The sequence below is a fragment of the Drosophila biarmipes genome, chromosome 3L (genome assembly GCF_025231255.1).
Source record: "Drosophila biarmipes strain raj3 chromosome 3L, RU_DBia_V1.1, whole genome shotgun sequence".
In the NCBI taxonomy this organism is placed as follows: domain Eukaryota; kingdom Metazoa; phylum Arthropoda; class Insecta; order Diptera; family Drosophilidae; genus Drosophila; species Drosophila biarmipes.
Window position 1 is genome coordinate 2,237,610 of NC_066613.1, and position 21,905 is coordinate 2,259,514.

At 45.8% G+C, this 21,905-nt stretch overlaps 1 protein-coding gene across 5 annotated transcripts in view; it reads left to right on the forward strand.

Annotated features, from left to right (window-relative positions):
• The window catches only part of LOC108025564 (poly [ADP-ribose] polymerase), a 109,487-nt gene that overhangs the window by 61,914 nt on the left and 25,668 nt on the right, over positions 1-21,905 (forward strand). For 2 of the 5 annotated variants that reach the window (XM_050886201.1, XM_044092596.2), the window contains one exon: positions 3,064-4,416. The exons of the other annotated variants lie outside the window; for them this stretch is intronic. In XM_050886201.1, the coding sequence (XP_050742158.1) occupies positions 3,064-3,550 (487 nt within the window). In that variant the 3' untranslated portion in view covers positions 3,551-4,416. Of the gene's footprint in view, positions 1-3,063; positions 4,417-21,905 lie in introns of those variants that run through there. 5 annotated transcript variants of the gene reach the window in all.

Genomic DNA, 21,905 nt, shown 5'->3' on the forward strand with positions numbered 1-21,905 from the left:
GTTTTTATAATAGAACAACAATTTTTACTGAAATGTATTTGTCTCATAAATACCTATCGATTGACCAAAAAATGTGCCAAAATTGTGGTGGCCATAATTGTCATGCTAGACATTTTTTTTTCTAGAACATGTTTGCCACTCTAACGCCCTCAAACATGTACAAAAATACCCGGTAGCTTTCTTTGTTGCTTATATATATCTATTTTTAGTTTTCTCCCTCAAGCTGAGTAACGGGTATCTTATAGTCGAGGCACTCGACTATAGCGTTCTGCATTGATTTTATTCTATGTTTATCACGATCAAAGATAGTCATCCTTACCTTACCAACATAAAAATGCTGCATCATCTACGATCATGCCTGAGAGGACTAAAGTCGGTGTAGCCACTCTTCCGTCTCGACACTTCGGGAGATGTCAGATAAATTCAACGCTCATATGCGCGCTCTAAAAGAACTGGGCACGACGAAACAAATCGCAGGATTCATCATTGTCAAGGTCTTATTTCAAAGTTTCGATCAACAAGTCAGGCAAAGTGGGAAGTTGCTCTTCGGTAACTTAGTTTCTGCGTGAGAGTCAATAGCACAATTTCTGGTTCAGCGATGGAGGACGTTGGAGTGTACTAGTTTAGCCATAGCAAAACGCCTTTGTTGCCTCGAATTCTATGATGCGGGTCACTCCATTTCTATTCTCGTAATTTTAAAACCCTCTCTCCTGCGAATAGGCTTAATAAAGCGAAACGGCTCCGTATTGGCATAAATTGTCTTAAGGTTGGTCATCAAATCAGGCAATGCCATTGTAGTAATTGTGGTGCATGCGGATCTAAGCACCACACCCTGCTTCATCTAGGAAACTAAGCTTCCTTATCTTCACAAGAGGGAGCACAGTTTCAAGAAGCATTTCCCTCTGCCTCACTCTCTCGGCACTTCTTTCCACTTCGACTGCTCTTATTGCACAGGATTTCAGTAATGCTATTGTGCGCTTAGCAACGACCAGCGTTTTAATAAAAAACCGTTCCGGCTTTTTCGTTCTCTGTCGAGCTCTATTCAATTCGGGCACCCAACTCCATTAAATAATGTCCCGATTCGAAAACCAGCTTCAAAAAGATAAAATCTTCAGCATCTGTAACTGGAATCGGAGCTACCAGTTTTGTGACTGATTATCACTCGGTTAATATTACGATTCAGTCCCGAACTTCCGGATACACAGCAAGGGTTTAAGGTCAATCCGCTGGGACCTTTTAATCGCAGCCAGGCCTTTTTAGAGCTGTGCGTTGGCAAAATCAAGCTCCCACCTGGACTACCTCTAATTAAAAAGACGCGACTGGGGTGGGTTGTTTCTGGAGGTAATGGCCTTTCTAACAGCTCGTCCTTAAAATCGTCTCAATACTTATGTATCGCTAGTAGAGAGAATAGCTTCGATCGGTTTGATGATCTTCTTCGACGATTTTGGGAAGTGAAAAGCTGTGCTGGGCCAATTATACTATACAATATGCACTACGAAGGAAGAATTGGACTGTGAAGCACATTTCGTTCGTTTGCCAGCTGGTAATAATTCTGTTCGGCTGCCTACCAAGCTCAATCTAGATCTCTTGGTAGAGTCCTACCAGCAAACTTATCGAAGATTCTTGTCTCTTGAGAGAAAGTTGAATCGTCAGCCAGCCTTTAAGGCAACATTCAAAAAGGAAAACCTTGATCTAGGACATATGTCATCAGTTTCTGGTCATTTCTGGCTGTATGAGCTCTGCATCAGTTGTCAGCAGACAAACATACAGCAACCGCAGCAGCTAATAATACCACCGCGAAATGTATCTCTCTGTTGTATAAAACATTCCAAAATTATTTTGCAATAACTATTAACAAAACGTATCACAGTGGACGGCAGGCCACGTGGTGACGAAGCGCACCAGGAGGGTGTGCGAAGTCGACTAAAATATACACACGAAGAAATGAAAATCTACAGTATCGATCAATTGTTTAAAGTGATACATCAATCGAAAGGTATTGTAAAAACTCAAAGAATTGCATACCAAGACTTAAAAGAAATCAATCGGCTTGGGAGAAAAAGTGGTGAAAATGTAAAAGTTTAAGTTTGGCAAATTGGATCTGTTGGGGCCGGTGGGGTTAATTACCCCTGGATGTTCTGTTCAAAAGTAAAACGCAAAAATGATGATCCAAACTTTTGTTTTTATTTAAATTTGATTATTTCTTAGCCTTTTTTCTGATTTCTCAAAAACGGCTTTTACGATTTCCATAAAAATGGCCCTTAAAAATCCTCAACTTTTGGCCTACGACACATTCTTGTAAAAATACCCTTGTCCAAGTTATTAATTAACAAACGCATTTTAACACCAGTAACTTATTTACTACTAAAGCTACATTTCATTAGTAAGGTATTATGAAATGTGTACGCCTTTCAAAGATGATTTGTTTAAATATAAAATAAAAACTTCTGAAATCAACCAAACACATCTCTTAACGAGGTAAAAATATAGCACCTTCAACAAACAAATGTTCTGATATCAACTTCTGTGACGTAAATGTAATACGATCCACTATACAAATACACTTTATACATTTTTTTTATTATTCGTGTCATTATTGAGTACCTATATACTGTACCATTCCAAATAAACCACGACAAGTGCCTTAGAATAATATCGCTATTTTCTTTCTGCTGGAATACTAACACGGAAAAACAAAAATGGTACGGATGTTATTAAATGTACATACCGTTTAATTACTACTCTTTACTACTCACTAAACACCCACAAAATAACAATGCTAGGGGCTAGAATAAAAATTGTACCTGGAATGTTTTGGTTAATCTGGAAAAAATTTTCAATTCCCAAAAATTTCCAAAGTTATGTTTTAATTTTTAAAAATATTCTTGAGTGTCTAGTTAATTTCATATTCCATTCCAAAAGTAGAATATATCGGACCATTATGCAATAAGTGATATTGCTTACCTGTGTAAAGGGTTATGACACTCGACTATAGTGCTATCTCTAGTCTTAGGTTTCATAATATTTATAATATAATAAACTTATACTTATTACAAATTTCAGATATTGGATTTTCCGATCATGGGGACGAATTGGGACTAGTTTTGGAAGCTCAAAGATTGAGGAGTTTGACACAAGTGACTCTGCCAAAAAAAAATTTAAGGAAGTTTATGCTGACAAAACTGGGAATGAATTCGATAAACGACACAGTTTTGTTAACATTGCTGGTTGTATTTACCCAATAGAAATTCAATATGATGATGACCAAAAGTTGTTAAGAAATAGCACACTTTTTATTAATTCTAAGTTAGACCCTTCTTCGCAAAATTTAATAATGCTGATGTTTGATGTTGATTCTTTGAAAAGAACATTGATGGAGTTTCATATTGATATGGATAAAATGCCGTTGGGAAAGCTTAGTGTCCATCAGATAAAAGCTGCGTATAGCGTGATAAATGAAATTTTTAAATTAATAGAAACAGGAACCACTAATTCAAAACTTATTGATACTACAAATAGATTTTATACGCTAGTTCCACATAACTCTTGAGTTCAATCTCCAATATTAATTCAAACACACAATCAAGTCCAAGACTTGCGCCAAATGCTTGATTCATTGTCAGAGATCGAAGTTGCTTACAGCTTAATTAAAAGCGAAGATGCCACTAATAATATTAATCCAGTAGATCATCATTATGAACAGCTAAAGGCTCAATTATACCCACTGGATAAGAAAAGTGAAGAGTTTACCATTCTAAGCCAATATGTTAAAAACACTCATGCTGCTACACATAGTTCGTATGCTTTACGGATTATAGATGTGTTCAAAGTAGCTCGTCAAGGAGAAGCAAGGCGTTACAAACCATTTAAGAAGCTACATAACAGAAAATTATTATGGCATGGATCTCGTTTAACCAATTTTGTTGGTATTTTGTCGCACGGCTTAGAAATTGCCCCTCCAGAAGCGCCACCATCGGGCTATATGTTTGGCAAAGTTATTTATTTTGCTGATATGGTGTCAAAATCAGCAAATTATTGTTGCACAAATCAAGATAACACAACTGGGCTAATGCTTCTTTCTGAAGTAGTTTTGGGTGACATGATGGAATGCACATCAGCAAAATACGTCAAAAAATTACCAAAGGATAAACATAGCTGCTTTGGCCATGGGCGCACAATGCCAGATCCCAGTGAAAGCTATTTTAGAAATGATGGTGTTGAAATACCAATAGGCAAAGCAGTTACTGATACAAATTTGGATTCATCATTATTGTACAATGAGTACATAGTATATGATGTTGCGCAGGTTAATGTTCAGTATTTGTTTCGCATGGAATTTAAGTATAATTATTAAGTAAGTGTAAAGAAAACTATTTTTCATGTAGTTAATAAATAAAGAGGATATTTAATTTAAAATTTTATTGCGTAAATTCGTCTGTATATTATCCTATACTTTTGTTGTTTTTAGTTTAAAATTTTGGAGCGTTTTGCAAAAAAGAAAAGAGAAATGGTAAAGGAAAACATTGCAGAATAAAACAAATGGAATTTTGGGACAGATTGTGTATTGTACCAATGTAAACCTAGCACGAGTTTCCTCCTTTGCATTTACCTTCGGTCCTTCCCCACCGAAACCCCTACTGCAGCCGCATAATTAAAACGGCCAGTCAAACTTTCCTCCTCAGCACTTACCCCTTACGGTATCCGCACAACAAGAATAGCTGCCCAAATACTTTGTTGGCAATAGAGAATGGCAAATAATCATTAACATGGGGGGCTAACTGAGAACCAAGTCTTACTACTGTATCCGCTCCGGTACATCAAAGCCATTCGGCTAGGTCAACAGATTTAAGTAAATGCGCTAAGCATTGAAAGACAATCATAAAATAACGATTCATTCTGAAAGCTAAACTGAACAGAAGGTCTGTTATTTCTATCTCGGTAAAACTCCGAAAATCTATTGAAAGTTAACTGGCTGAGACCACAAAGGTCTATTAGGGTAATAGACTGGTTGAACTCATCCCGAATTAATAAGGAGAGGCCGCAGAGCAGATGAGGAGGTGGCCCTAAAAGCCTATGTATCAGCTTTCAAGGGATTCATAGCGATCCCCCCAGGAACATGGGAGTGCCAAATAAGCAAAGGCATATGAAATAGCTTGCTGGGAGAAGAACTTGCGTACTCTCGACGGAACGACTGGAACCAAAGTGTCAGGGGCTGGCTGAGACACAGGGCAAAGAAATTAAAGTTGTTCCGAAGCAGAAGCAGGTAAAGCCGACAACAGAACCGTAGCCACCTGGCCACAGCTTCGGCTCAGAGGAAATGCCAAACCGCCGTTTCCAATACCGTTTGCAATGACAAACATGCATAGATGAGTGGGTTTTGGATTTCCGTATCTGATAATGGGGAAATTGTTCAGAGCAGATAATTTCAATCAGTGAAAGACTTTTAACTATTCAAGACAATACCGCAATTATCAAAATAGAAATTTCAAATGGAACTACGGATAGCAGAGCCGAGAAAGGGTTAAAACAATAGCAAACCCAGAGTTCAGTTATTCGGATAATCTAATAATTCAAACAATTTCAGGCAGTCAAAAAACTCGAACATTTCATAACGATCATATAATTAGATCAATAATTTGGATAGGGAACGAAGCAGACCATTAACTTGTAGACACCTTCATAATTTCCAAGGAGATTATGAAAATGTGTCACAGTTAGCCTTGCACAACCCACAGGACTAGGGGCTAGAAACGGTTACACAACCCTGCTTTATTTGAGCATCAGAATTGCTCCAAAACACAATAGAAATACTAATTGAAATGGGATCCACCTTCTCTTTTATTCGACCCGAATCGGCACAACGACAATATATGAAAAAATGGACATTAAAACTATTACAAATTCTCAAGAAATTTTAGGGGAAGAGTTTTTAACAATGTTTAAGAACTTGGAGGATGAGAGAAGATAAAGGATGTCACTGTTCTAATTTCACCAGTTCTTTAAGAAGCTGACCGGGATAGGGCAAACGATCGTTCGTTTAATACAGACCAATTGAGGTTTATACAATAGAAGCAGGAACAAAGAGAGGTATTTTTATTCCAGTACAAGTACAAGACGAAAATTCAATCAACTAGAGGTAGATATGATCATTTCAGAGAGCCATTTATACGTAAGCTTTGCGTATCGTTTGACAAAATTATAGGAAATAAAGGCTCTTTCTTAGAATTTTACATAAAGTTCTTTAAAAACTTTATTTTTTATTCTTCAAAATTCTTACTTCTTGCCATAGCCACTCACAGATTAAAATGCTATTCATTTTTTCAAGTCGGCTTACCTGTTTACCCGGAATACTGATATTTTTATTTACAAAATGTAATGTACATAAACATAACCCGAATATGGTCAAAATTATCGATAAACCGTTCATTGAAAAAAAAGTTTTTAAAAAGTTCGAAAAACGGATTCAACACGGGACGATCCCCTTAAGGAGCTACAAAGGATTTGTAAAAAATACCCTAAGGTATTTCATAATGAAAGATATAACTTGTCTTTCACAAACGCGGTTAAACCCCAAATAAGGCCAAGAGGTAAAAGTCAGCTAGATAAGTTACTGGATCAGAAAATTTTTAGACATAGCTGTTTACCATGGAATGCACCGGTTTGTAATAATGTAATGGAGAATTGTCGTGGATTATTGATCATCAAATGAGAAGGTGATTAAAGACAGATATTTTCCATACCAATAATTAAAGATGTATTAGTTAGCATGGCAAGGCGAAATCCTTTTAACTTAAGGCTTGGCGAAGGGATACCACCGAATCGAGGCAAAAGAGGTGAAGAAATCTCTCGGCAGCAAGTAAAGATGGAAGCTCTCAATGAACTCTGCCAAGGTTTTCCATTGTTTATTGTTGGCGATAAACCACTTCAACGCCCTTCCTTTCAGCAACTCCGGCATCGCTCGGGGGATCATGTCTAGGTCTAAGTCGTAGGTGTTTGCGGACCATTTTACTTGTTCCAGGAACTCGAACGGTTTATCCGCCCCGTTGAACCTGAATGACCACTCGCGGACTTGTTTAGCGACCCTTGCATAATCCGACTGGCTGGGTCTAGAGGTCAGCACCGTTGTCTTCCTGTCCTGGCTTGACTCCCTCCTGTGCGCCTCCCTTTGCAAGTTGCAAGCTTGCTACTAGGCGTTAATTAGCGTGATACTCGGGCCGGTTCTGTCGTAATACATGGCTTCCAACTCAGCCCAGATTTCGGCAAGTTGTGGGTCGTTCTCTGTCTCGAAGTAATACTCCGACAATGTCCTCCTCGTGTCCTCTAATCTGCCGTCCAGGGGGACATTAAGTCTCTGTGCGACCTGGGCGAAGTCCTTCTTAAAGCGGTAAGTCTACTTCTTTCCCATTCTGTATATTTTATTGCGGGTATAACTGCAGTCGGATTTATAATTTGCTTGTCTCGCTGTCTCCAACGGTATGGGTTGTCTCGATGTTCGCTCGGCTCGTTGGCACGGTGTTCCAGTTTTGTCGCTCCCTGAAGATCCTTGACCGCTACTTGCTCCTGACGCGTTTGGCTCTGTGACTTCTCGGCCACGATTCAGACTCGCTATGGGGTCAGCCGTGCGGGCTTAGGGAAGCGTCACCGTTCTCAGACTAGGGTGAACATACTGACGAGCTCTCCAGGGTCACTCCTCTCGATACCCGACCGCCTGTCCCTTGCTCTGTCCCGGATGGTCCCACAGGGCTTCCGCTCAGATCGTGCGGACAGTCAAGGCGGAACGCCAAAAAGCTGCCTCGCGTGTAAACGAGCGTTCCACCCTAGCCTCACCCTTTCGCGTACTGTCCGTGCCGTTCCTGCGGGATCGATTTTCCTTGCGCGGCTGTTGCGTTCTGGTGTCCTGCTTGCTGGTGGCGGTGTCCTGCGAGCTGCTCCTGACAGGGTGGCTGTACGTCTTGACTTCTGTGCTGGGTTCGTGGGCATATGCCGATCCGGGACTTCTCTCCCTTCTAGCTCGCTACTCTCGGGGTTCTGTTGCGCCGCTCCGGGACTTCTCTCCCTTCTGGCTCGCTCCTCTCGGAGTTCTGTTGCGCCGCTCCGGGACTCCTCTCCCTTCTGTCTCGTGACTCTCGGAGCTCTGTCGCGCCGCTCCGGGACATCTCTCCTTTCTAGCTGATCGCGCCAGGACTTGCTCAACTCCACTTGGCGCACTGGGCTCACGACGGGATACGTCCGCGCAGTCCTTGACAGGCATACCCCCGAGCTCACGAATTCAAGTCGCCATCTTTCACTGCTCTAAGTCTAGTAGACCCTCCAGGCGTAACGCCAGGACTTCGTTGGCAGGAAAGAACAGATGCCTTGACTTAGCCGTGTGGTGCCTCCTTAGACCTCAGCCACCTGTGTCTCAGTTCGGAGATTCCTAGTAATCTCAATCCCGAACGTCTCGACATGACAATCTTGCTCCTTGTAGGCTCCCACGCCGCTGCTTCCGACCACTCGCCCTGGTGTGGTTCTCTCGTAGTTTGCTTGCTTGGTGTTCGTTCGACTGCTTGTCTTAACTCTTGATGATTGTACTCGACTGATGCTCTCGACTGACTGATCTCGACTGAATGATAGCTTTTCACTGACTGATCCCGCTGTCTGCGCCCTGCGCACGGCCCGCCGAAACTCTTCACACCGGGTCAAAAGTCCATGGCTCCTGTTTGACCCTCTTGTCCTTCACGCACAGCTTCCCGCCGCCGTCCAGCCTGATTCGGCGGTCCCGCTGATTCTGGTGATGCACGTGGCATGTTTGTGTGCCGCACTGCTGCCGAGATGTGGCACCTTCTTTCTCGGTCCAAAGTTCACGGTCGCGTCCAATGTCCGGCGGCGTCCTGTTACTCCTATTTGCACACGGCACTCTCGATCCGTCCGCCAAGTCTCCGCTCTCTCTTTCTCCATTCTTGGTCTCCAAACTCTCTTGGTCTCCGAACCCTCTTGCTCTCCTGACAGGGTGGCTGTACGTCTTGACTTCTGTGCTGGGTTCGTGGGCATATGCCGATCCGGGACTTCTCTACCTTCTGGCTCGTGACTCTCGGGGCTCTGTCGCGCCGCTCCGGGACTTCTCTCCCTTCTAGCTCGCTACTCTCGGGGTTCTGTTGCGCCGCTCCGGGACTTCTCTCCCTTCTGGCTCGCTCCTCTCGGAGTTCTGTTGCGCCGCTCCGGGACTTCTCTCCCTTCTGTCTCGTGACTCTCGGAGCTCTGTCGCGCCGCTCCGGGACATCTCTCCTTTCTAGCTGATCGCGCCAGGACTTGCTCAACTCCACTTGGCGCACTGGGCTCACGACGGGATACGTCCGCGCAGTCCTTGACAGGCTTACCCCCGAGCTCACGAATTCAAGTCGCCATCTTTCACTGCTCTAAGTCTAGTAGACCCTCCAGGCGTAACGCCAGGACTTCGTTGGCAGGAAAGAACAGATGCCTTGACTTAGCCGTGTGGTGCCTCCTTAGACCTCAGCCACCTGTGTCTCAGTTCGGAGATTCCTAGTAATCTCAATCCCGAACGTCTCGACATGACAATCTTGCTCCTTGTAGGCTCCCACGCCGCTGCTTCCGACCACTCGCCCTGGTGTGGTTCTCTCGTAGTTTGCTTGCTTGGTGTTCGTTCGACTGCTTGTCTTAACTCTTGATGATTGTACTCGACTGATGCTCTCGACTGACTGATCTCGACTGAATGATAGCTTTTCACTGACTGATCCCGCTGTCTGCGCCCTGCGCACGGCCCGCCGAAACTCTTCACACCGGGTCAAAAGTCCATGGCTCCTGTTTGACCCTCTTGTCCTTCACGCACAGCTTCCCGCCGCCGTCCAGCCTGATTCGGCGGTCCCGCTGATTCTGGTGATGCACGTGGCATGTTTGTGTGCCGCACTGCTGCCGAGATGTGGCACCTTCTTTCTCGGTCCAAAGTTCACGGTCGCGTCCAATGTCCGGCGGCGTCCTGTTACTCCTATTTGCACACGGCACTCTCGATCCGTACGCCAAGTCTCCGCTCTCTCTTTCTCCATTCTTGGTCTCCAAACTCTCTTGGTCTCCGAACCCTCTTGCTCTCCAAACTCCCTTGTCTCCAAACTTTCACGTTCTCCAAACTCCCACGTTCTCCAAACTCCCACGTTCTCCGTCCTCGATCTCCAAACTCTCTCGCTCTCCCATCGCTCTTCGCCGCGCCGCCACTACGCGCACTACGGCCATCTGCTGCTGGGATTTGTGGGGAGCTATTCAACTCCTCACATACCCCCTTACTTCGGGAAGGATTAAGAAAACTCAGCGCTCCCACTCTCCGGCGTTCACTTGTATATCCTAGCCATTGAGTCAGGGCGCATCTCGTTACGATTCCCTCGGCGCTCCCTCGTTGCTCCCTCGACGTTCCCTCGACGCTTTCATCCTTGTTACGTTTCCACAGCGCCGGTCGTCCTCCGCATAGCAACTTCAAATCTCCTCCGCCGATCCTCCATCTGTTCCCACTGGGCATCGATACTAATTGGCTATCGATACCCAGAGGTCCTGCTCACGATATCGATATCGCAGGTGCGGCGTTGCTCGCCGCGATGTTCATCACCACCGATATTTCCATTATTAGCATTCGCTTCGCAGCGGGTAAGTAAGCTGGAGTTTTGTCTTTGCCTCCTCCATAACCCTTTCCATTCGTTTCAGGTTGCTGCCATGTATGTATGCCCCTTTATGCTTTCAGCCGCGTTCCCGCCCCCTCCGGTCCTTAGCTTCTGAGTGTTAAATTTTCAACATTTTATTCACGGATTCATTTCGGTCTGCTCCACAAAAACCCTCATGCCCGCGAGCCCCAGCCTCACGCGATACGTGCGTCCGCTGCTCCTGACCCGCACGCTGCGCCTGCCGCCCAGGTTGCGAGCCTCGCGCACCGCCGGTTCCTCCGCAATTCCTGCGGGCCACTCCTGCTCCGGGACTCCAAGACATCGCCGGCCTTCTGGCGCCGACATTGTCCGCGCCAACTTAGGACGCGCCGCCAATTCGGACACCACGGGCGCCGAATGTTGCCGCTTCAAACTTGTCCTTCCACCTCCCGTCGGTTTCGGCCATTTCCACGGCCCCCGCTCCTGAGGCTCCGCCGCTTCCGCCGCGTTTCGTGTCCCTGCCGGTGTCGTCCGGCCGGCCACGGGTCCTGGTCCCGTCTCCTCCCAGATCCGGGCTCATCCGACGTAGTTTTCTCCCCCGCGGGGCCCTCCGGCCACGTCCAGACAACCGTCTGTTGCCGCCACCTCACGCCTTCGGCCACGAACGTCCGCTGTACTGGTACTGTGGCGTGTTCGGCCGCGCGGGTCTCCATCGGGGAGATTCCCCGCCGCGCCTCGTCGGTGGTGGTGGCGTATCAGGTTGCGGCGGTGGTGCCGACCGGGAAGGGGACGCCTCGCCTTCCGGTGAGGGTGGTCGCGTCGGCGACCCCTCGTACCGCGGCGTAAGCGGCACCTCCGGCAGCCAGCCCGGCGGAGAGTCAGCCCGAACGGTCAGGCCTCCTCCTGGGGCGGCATCCACGGTTCGGCGACATACCTCGGGGTGGGTGGGCATGCCGGCTCCTCCCACAGCTGCTGCTCCTCCTCCTCAGCTCGTCGCAAACGGGCCTGCCATTCAGGGCCCTCCTCCATCTCTCGCAGCCGCGTTTCCTCCGTCCTCCTCCGCGCCACCAGGTTTAGCGGGAACTCCAGCGTGGCTGCTGCTACCTGCTCCTCGTGGCTGTGGGGAGTCCGCCGTCTTCCCCCTTTCTTCGGCGGACTATCGCTGGAAATTTTCCTTTCAGTCATCTCCGAGCGTTTGGAGGTTCCGGTCTGATGATTGTGTCATTTCCTTTGTGTCCTTTGGGTATCCTTGGAGCTATCCTTGGACCCTTTGGTAGTATCCTTTGAGACTCTTTGACACTTTATTGTTGCCTTTTGTCTAACGTAACTGCTTGTGGCTGCTCGTATGTGTTCTGTGTTTGTTGATGTTTCAGCTCGCTCATGCGGATGGTCCTCTCTTTTTTTGTGTTCACGTGCCGTATTTTGCAGATTACTGGTGACGCAAAATCCGTGACCTGGTAAGGTCCGTCGTATCTTTGGGCAAACTTTGCTGCGAACCCCTCGGCCGCCTTTGGCAAATGATGTTCCTTGGCCCGCACGACGTCCCCCACCGCTGGTGTCCATTGTCTCCTCCTTAGGTTGTAATGCCTAGCCTGATCCTGGGAGGCGCTCTCCAGATTCCGCCTTACAATCTCGAAGATTTCCCCAGTTTGATTGCCTTCTCCCCTGGGGTCTCAGTGGGTCGTCCCGTTCCCAAGGTCTCTCTGTCATATAGGGCGCTCGGTAGTCTCGGTTCTCTTCCCTAAGTAATAAACGCCAGCGTGTATCCTGTGGATTCCGAAACACTCGTTTGTACTGCCAGCATGATCTCAGCCCATTTCTCGTCCCAGTTTCTCTAATCCTGCCCTGTGAATTGCGCTGCTGCTTGGCTCCCATCTCGGCCAGGAAACTCTTGAAGATTTTGCTGTTGAACTGTACTCCGTTGTCCGTTATGACTACCTTCGGGACCCCAAACCTTGCGATGATGCGCTCCCTGACCGCTTTATTTAGGGACTCGGCCGTCGCGCTCCGCAGCGGCACCAATTCAGTCCACTTGGAGAACCTGTCTATCAGCACCAGCAGCATTTGGTTGCCGTGTTTTGAACAACCCTTTTGTTGCCATGTTTAGAACGCGGCAGTGGTCCGACGAAGACTGCGCATACTGAAGCCCATTGTTCCTCTGGCACCTGCGTTAGCATTTTCCCAGCCGCCTGCATCTGATTCGGCTTGAATCTGATACAACTCTCGAATCCTCTTACGTGGGCTCGAGCGTCTCGGTGCATGCCTGGCCAGTAGTACCGGGCTGCCAGACGTGCTATTGTCCTTCTGCTTCCTACATGGCCAGCTGCCGGTGAGTCGTGGTTCTCTTTCAGCACCGCTTCTCGCAGAGCTTTCGGGACGCACATCTTCCACGTCGCAACCTCCTCACTGCCTGCTCTGTGTGGAATGTTCCTGTACAAGGTGTCTCCCTCCATTACGTAGTCCGGGTACTTTTGTGGCTGCGTCCTTATCTTTTCGCGCATGTCCTGAATCCAGCTGCATGCTGCGGAGGCTTCCGTCGCCGATGTCTCCTTGACCCCTCGCAGTGTTACTGGTAGTGGCTGCCTTGATAATGCGTCTGCCACCACATTGAGTTGTCCCTTCCTGTACGCTGTTTCGAAGTCATACTACTGCAACTCCACCTTGAAGTGGTACCCTTTCAAATATGGCTTCAGTTTCCGGATCGCCCAGACTATTGCCAAACACTCCTTCTCGGTCGTGAAGTATTTTTTTCAGCCCCGTTAAGCGTTCAGCTTGAGTAAGAGATAACATTTTCGCCACGTTTAGTTTTCTGGGTCAAAATGGCCCCAATACCATAATCACTTGCGTCCGTTTGCAGGACAAAGGGTTTTTCAGAATCCGGGCACGCCAGTACGGGGTCTGCCACCAGCCTTGCCTTTACCTCTTCGAATTCCGACTGATGTTCCTGTGTCCACACCCACTTGTTGCCCTTGCGCAGCAGATCGTTGAGTGGTTTGACTATTTTTGCGAAGTCAGGAACAAATCGCCGATACCATGAAGCTACTCCCAGGTACTGTCGGAGCTCTCTTACTGTTGACGGCGGCTCTAATTCGGCGATGGCTGCTACCTTTTCCGGATCCGTGCCTATTCCGTCGCTAGTCACTCTATGACCCAAATAAAGCAGCTCCTTCTTGAAAAACGGGCATTTTTCCGGGTTTCTCAGATTAGCGTCTTTCAGCCGCCGGAATACCTCTTTCAAGTTTGCCTTGTGCCTTTCTAGTGTAGTGATATCGTCCTGGTATGCAAATGCGTTCGGCGACATCTCGGGACCAATCAACCGGTCCAACACCCGCTGGAAGGTCGCAGATGCCGAATGGAGTCCAAACGTCATTACTCTCCACTAGAATAAGCCCTTTCCCGGCACTGTAAATGCAGTGTACTGCCTGCTGCTTTCTTTCAGCGGGATTTGCCAGTAGCGCTCCTTCAGGAGCTGCTTATGTACCGTGCCTCTCTCAGCTGGTCGAGGATATAATTTATTCGAGGCATCGGGTAGGCATCCTTTATCGATTTGACGTTGATCTGCCTGAAGTCGACGCACAGTCTCCACTTGCCCGTCTTCTTCCTAAACATTACGATGGGAGAGCTGTACGGGCTGGTTGAGTGCTCTATGCATCCCATTTGGAGTAGCTCGTCCACCTTCGGATTGATCTCCCCTTAAACTTTCGGGTTCTTGGGGTAGTATCGCTGTTTTATTGGTTTGTCGTCCCTCATCGTTATTCGATGCTCTGCCATGTTCGACGTTCCTGTCATGGTTTTGAAACTGGCTAGCTCTGCCTCTTGAAACTTGTTGTACGACTGCTACCGATAGCCTCTCCTTGAGTCACCCATTGTGTCGGTTCCTGGCCGGTATTATCACCTCGTGTCCAGCGCACCTTATCTCGGTTCCGACTTGAGTTAGAAAGTTCCATAGTAACACCAATGAATCCACTACCCCTGGTAGTATCAGCAGGCTCATGGTTAGTCGCTTGTTCCCGAACAAGTTGGCCCCGACATCGTCTGCATGTCGATCATGTAGTCTTTAAATGAGTCACTGAAACCCTGCTTTCGTTGCCTGACCTGATCCGACAGCCTTGTGAAGAAATCTCTCGGCAGCAAGTAAAGATGGAAGCTCTCAATGAACTCTGCCAAGGTTTTCCATTGTTTATTGTTGGCGATAAACCACTTCAACGCCCTTCCTTTCAGCAACTCCGTCATCGCTCGGGGGATCATGTCTAGGTCTAAGTCGTAGGTGTTTGCGGACTATTCTACTTGTTCCGGGAACTCGAACGGTTTATCCGCCCCGTTGAACCTGAATGACCACTCGCGGACTTGTTTAGCGACCCTTGCATAATCCGACTGGCTGGGTCTAGTGGTCAGCACCGTTGTCTTCCTGTCCTGGCTTGACTCCCTCCTGTGCGCCTCCCTTTGCAAGTTGTCGACGCTCAAGCTTGCTACTAGGCGTTAATTAGCGTGATACTCGGGCCGGTTCTGTCGTAATACATGGCTTCCAACTCAGCCCAGATTTCGGCAAGTTCTGGGTCGTTCTCTGTCTCGAAATAATACTCCGACAATGTCCTCCTCGTGTCCTCTAATCTGCCGTCCAGGGCGACATTAAGTCTCTGTGCGACCTGGGCGAAGTCCTTCTTAAAGCGGTAAGTCCACTTCTTTCCCATTCTGTATATTTTGCCTTCACCGCTGGGACAATCACGTTTTGGGCGCCAGATGTAACGAGCTGCTTTCTTTGCTTTCTGCTCGCTACGGTGTTTGTGCGGCTAGCTCAGTAGATTGTGTGTGTTCGACCCACCCAATTTATATAAACGTGACCGCCCAGTAGTTCAATGAAAAAGCACAGAATTCACGGGTTCGGAGTGGGTTTATTGCGGGTATAACTGCAGTCGGATTTATAATTTGCTTGTCTCGCTGTCTCCGACGGTATGGGTTGTCTCGATGTTCGCTCGGCTCATTGGCACGGTGTTCCAGTTTTGTCGCTTCCTGAATATCCTTGACCGCTGCTTGCTCCTGACGCGTTTGGCTCGTGACTTCTCGGCCACGATTCAGACTCGCTATGGGGTCAGCCGTGCGGGCTTAGGGAAGCGTCACCATTCTCAGACTAGGGTGAACATAGTGACGAGCTCTCCAGGGTACTCCTCTCGATACCCGACCGCCTGTCCCTTGCTCTGTCCCGGATGGTCCCACAGGGCTTCCGCTCAGATCGTGCGGACAGTCAAGGCGGAACGCCAAAAAGCTGCCTCGCGTGTAAACAAACGTTCCACCCTAGCCTCACCCTTTCGCGTACTGTCCGTGCCGTTCCTGCGGGCTCGATTCTCCTAGCGCGGCTGTTGCGTTGTGGTGTCCTGCGAGCTGCTCCTGACAGGGTGGCTGTACGTCTTGGCTTCTGTGCTGGGTTCGTGTGCATACGCCGATCCGGGACTTCTCTACCTTCTGGCTCGTGACTCTCGGGGCTCTGTCGCGCCGCTCCGGGACTTCTCTCCCTTCTAGCTCGCTACTCTCGGGGTTCTGTTGCGCCGCTCCGGGACTTCTCCCCCTTCTGGCTCGCTCCTCTCGGAGTTCTGTTGCGCCGCTCCGGGACTTCTCTCCCTTTTGGCTCGTGACTCTCGGGGCTCTGTCGCGCCGCTCCGGGACTTCTCTCCTTTCTAGCTGATCGCGCCAGGACTTGCTCAACTCCACTTGGCGCACTGGGCTCACGACGGGATACGTCCGCGCAGTGCTTGGGCGAGGTACACTGGGGCTCGACAGGCTTACCCTCGAGCTCACGATTTCAAGTCGCCATCTTTCACTGCTCTAAGTCTAGTAGACCCTCCAGGCGTAACGCCAGGACTTCGTTGGCAGGAAAGAACAGATGCCTTGACTTAGCCATGTGGTGCCTCCTTAGACCTCAGCCACCTGTGTCTCAGTTCGGAGATTCCTAGTAATCCCAATCCCGAACGTCTCGACGTGACAATCAGACCACTCGCCCTGGTGTGGTTCCCTCGTAGTTTGCTTGGTTGGTGTTCGTTCGACTGCTTGTCTTAACTCTTGATGATTGTACTCGACTGATGCTCTCGACTGACTGATCTCGACTGAATGATAGCTTTTCACTGACTGATCCCGCTGTCTGCGCCCTGCGCACGGCCCGCCGAAACTCTTCACATTGGGTCAAAAGTCCATGGCTCCTGTTTGACCCTCTTGTTCTTCACGCACAGCTTCCCGCCGCCGTCCAGCCTGATTCTGCCGTCCCGCTGATTCCGGTGATGCACGTGGCATGTTTGTGTACCGCACCGCTGCCGAGATGTGTCACCTTCTTTCACGGTCCAAAGTTCACGGCCGCGTCCAATGTCCGGCGGCGTCCTGTTACTCCTATTTGCACACGGCACTCTCGATCCGCCCGCCAAGTCTCCGCTCTCTCTCTTTCTTCATTCTTGGTCTCCAAACTCTCTTGGTCTCCGAACCCTCTTGCTCTCCGAACCCTCTTGCTCTCCAAACTCTCTTGCTCTCCAAACTCCCTTGTCTCCAAACTCTCACGCTCTCCAAACTCCCACGTTCTCCAAACTCTTACTGTCTCCAAACTCTCACGTTCTCCGTCCTCGATCTCCAAACTCTCTCGTTCTCCGTCCTCGATCTCCAAACTCTCTTGCTTTCCCATTGCTCTTCGCCGCGCCGCCACTACGCGAATTCGCCGCGTACCTGGGGAGCGGCCGGCCATCTGCTGCTGGGATTTGTGTGGAGTTATTCAACTCACAAGTCATAAAGGTGTTTGTCGGGAAGGATCAACAAGTTTGTTCTGCCGATTGCAAAATTGAAGATAACGTGCTTCTCCGACCAAAAAATGTTTGTTGGGTCACCTAAACGCAAAATGAACGCTCCTTTTAACTCTGTAGTAGTATTCGTAGTAGTATATTTATTCTGCCTGTACCGGCAGCTCTGTTGGCATCCAACCACACTTGGTACTTCACTGCTAGCAGTACCCATAGAACCGAAAGCTCTGACGGAGTCCCAGGTTCCGCTAGTCAGCCTGAGGGGTCTACGGAGCTTTCAGTGGCTACAGGAGATGTTAGGTCTTTAGGAGTGCCTGGTCAAGAAAACTAGACGAACGATGTTTAGATTGCTGGTGGGGGAAGAAAAAGACTCCCGGTTGTTCCATATGCAAAGCAATTATTTGTGACTCGTTTAACCGCCGAAACCAGATTTGCAGATGTTTTGCAATTTGTACACCAAGTATTCCTATCTCAAAACATCACAGTTAAATAATTCAAATTTCCTTATATATATATATGGACGTTGATGCACTTCGAACAGTACAAACAAGTGGCAACGACACCAAGCACGTGCTTGTTACGCGCTTGGCCCTTTTATCAATTTGGGCAAAAAATGCGAGTTAGCGAGGAAGATACATACATAAAACAAATAGAGACGGAACACAAATGAAAATATAAAGCATAACTAAGAATTAAGCAAATGAGTTAAAATATTAGTTTTTAATACCGGGATAGATGTTGAAATGCAAATTAAATGATAAAGTTTATTATAGTTATTACATAGAACGCGAAACAAAAATTTGATGTACATCGTGGCAAATTTAGAGGATAATAATTTCGTGTTAGTCTAACGGAAACATGTTGGCAGGATATCTTTTTTTAAATTAGCTGCTCCTTCTGAAGTTTTTAATGAGATAAGTTCAAAACATTTTTGGCCTAATGATGAATTCGTCATTGATTCGCAACAGAAGGAGAACTTATAATAGGCCTTCAACGGAGAAGTTTATTCTCGGCTTATCAAATGAAATGGGACCTAATATAAAGCTGCCTAAGCTTTTTGCTGACTTATCGTCTTTAAACGAAGATTTACTCGTGTTTACTGAAACTTTGTTGAAACTGGAGATGTAAGACTCAAAAGTTCTGTCAAGCAACTTTCCTATTTATAGAATCGACCGCTCTCCCTGTAGCAGGGCTGGGGTGCTGATTGCCGTTACCTCAAGTCTAATATATGAAACAATAAACTCTCAGAGTGGAACTGAATTTTTTAGTGTAAAAAGTTATATGCAACCCATTTTTTATCTTCTTTTTATATTCCACCAGTATCTGACTTAATAATCTATGAATCTCTTAATTGCTTTGGGTGATTTCGATCTCCCTTATAATTCGAACTGATTTTCCACTGATTCCCTTTTTTCGACACTTTTATCAATCCATGGCTTTGTTGATGGTCTGCAAGAATTATTACTACATCAAGAAAATTTTATTCTTAGTTCATTAAAAAGACAATTCTTTTATTTAGAGCAGTATGATGTAACTGTGCCTGTCGGGTCACGCAGCCGGAGCAGCTAATTAACGTATTAATTCGATCTCTTATATTAATTAAATCGCGAAAGGTATCTATTTCTATCTAGCTTTCTCATTTCTGTGTACTTGCATTCTTTTTGTAAACGCACTCCCTTTGTAAAATTAGTACGAATTCTAATTTCTTAAACGCAATCTTGTCTCGCCTGCTGTACTCTCTAAATTGTTAATCAATAACTTGCAATAACTAATAAAAAAAGCTTTTTAGTTCAACATTGGTGACGCCAATGTTATTTGTACATAAATAATACTAAGTGCAAAACATATAAATCGATTTAAAAACTGGTTCGTTTTTGCTACTGTGGTGCATTGGCGAAGCAACAAATGAGAAAGCCTTAATTGCAGTGAGCGCTATAAATAGCGCAGTTAGTAACTGCAAAAATTTGCATATAAGGCACAAAATTTGTTATACATAGGAGCATACATAGTCAAGTAACGGGCTGTTGTCCCTCGTTTGCTTTGCTCTTCTTCTCGCTGAAACCGAATTTCGGGCATTCCGTCTACTGGGTTTGCTGTTGTTTTTATGATTTCAACAACAACGCGTATTTTTTGAGATATTACCGCTGATGAAAACAAGGTGATATTCTTTAAGCACAATACAGCTGCTTTAATTATTATGGTGGAGCTTTCATTGGATTTCGTCTGAAGTGCGGCGTTAAATTTATGCGACGAGTCCGGTCTTCACGTGAGGTTGGAGCTGATAGAAGAAGAATCATTATAACGGTTCTCGGTGAGCTCAAGTAATTGGATTTTGAGGAAATTGAAAGTGATTTGCGTGAAAAATTTGATGGCATTTTCGTAATTATGAATTTTTCGGTTCGTATCGAAACTTTAATGCGTGCCGTACAGCTTATTTCTCACCCAACTTTTGCTGACGAAGTTTTCGGCCCCCAACAGCGTGAGCCTCGAAATAGGTAAAAATTACTGCCTCCATTTCAGCTTCCGAAATTCGGTGGAGTTTATGAAATTTGCCTGATTTTACCCGTTAATCGTAAAGAAAAAGTGTATACTAGATTCGTCGGAAAGTATGTAACAGGTAGAAGAAAGCGTTCCCGACCTCATAAAGTATACGTATTCTTGATCAGGATGACTAGCCGAGTCGATATAGCCATGTCCTTCTATCCGTTTGTCCGTATGAACGCTTGGCATGCATATTCCTGGGGTTCCTGTGCAGCGCAAGTTTGTTTCAGCGAGGCGCAAGTTTAATGCCCACAATCCGCAAAAATCTGTAGCGCCTACAGTTTTTATAATAGAACAACAATTTTTACTGAAATGTATTTGTCTCATAAATACCTATCGATTGACCAAAAATGTGCCAAAATTGTGGTGGCCATAATTGTCACGCTAGACATTTTTTTTTCTAGAACATGTTTGCCACTCTAACGCCCTCAAACATGTTCTAAAATACCCGGTAGCTTTCTTTGTTGCTTATATATATCTATTTTTAGTTTTCTCCCTCAAGCTGAGTAACGGGTATCTTATAGTCGAGGCATTCGACTATAGCGTTCTGCCTTGATTTTATTCTATGTTTATCACGATCAAAGATAGTCATCCTTACCTTACCTGTTCGGCTGCCTACCAAGCTCAATCTAGATCTCTTGGTAGAGTCCTACCAGCAAACTTAACTCGAAGATTCTTGTCTCTTGAGAGAAAGTTGAATCGTCAGCCAGCCTTTAAGGCAACATTCAAAAAGGAAAACCTTGATCTAGGACATCATCAGTTTCTGGTCATTTCTGGCTGTATGAGCTCTGCATCAGTTGTCAGCAGACGAACATACAGCAACCGCAGCAGCTAATAATACCACCGCGAAATGTATCTCTCTGTTGTATAAAACATTCCAAAATGATTTTGCAATAACTATTAACAAAACGTATCACAGTGGACGGCAGGCCACGTGGTGACGAAGCGCACCAGGAGGGTGTGCGAAGTCGACTAAAATATACACACGAAGAAATGAAAATCTACAGTATCGATCAATTGTTTAAAGTGATACATCAATCGAAAGGTATTGTAAAAACTCAAAGAATTGCATACCAAGACTTAAAAGAAATCAATCGGCTTGGGAGAAAAAGTGGTGAAAATGTAAAAGTTTAAGTTTGGCAAATTGGATCTGTTGGGGCCGGTGGGGTTAATTACCCCTGGATGTTCTGTTCAAAAGTAAAACGCAAAAATGATGATCCAAACTTTTGTTTTTATTTAAATTTGATTATTTCTTAGCCTTTTTTCTGATTTCTCAAAAACGGCTTTTACGATTTCCATAAAAATGGCCCTTGAGATTCCTCAACTTTTGGCCTACGACACATTCTTGTAAAAATACCCTTGTCCAAGTTATTAATTAACAAACGCATTTTAACACCAGTAACTTATTTACTACTAAAGCTACATTTCATTAGTAAGGTATTATGAAATGTGTACGCCTTTCAAAGATGATTTGTTTAAATATAAAATAAAAACTTCTGAAATCAAACAAACACATCTCTTAACGAGGTAAAAATATAGCACCTTCAACAAACAAATGTTCTGATATCAACTTCTGTGACGTAAATGTAATACGATCCACTATACAAATACACTTTATACCTTTTTTTTTATTATTCGTGTCATTATTGAGTACCTATATACTGTACCATTCCAAATAAACCACGACAAGTGCCTTAGAATAATATCGCTATTTTCTTTCTGCTGGAATACTAACACGGAAAAACAAAAATGGTACGGATGTTATTAAATGTACATACCGTTCAATTACTACTCTTTACTACTCACTAAACACCCACAAAATAACAATGCTAGGGGCTAGAATAAAATTTGTACCTGGAATGTTTTGGTTAATCTGGAAGAAATTTTCTATTCCCAAAAATTTCTAAAGTTATGTTTTAATTTTTGAAAATATTCTTGAGTGTCTAGTTAATTTCATATTCCATTCCAA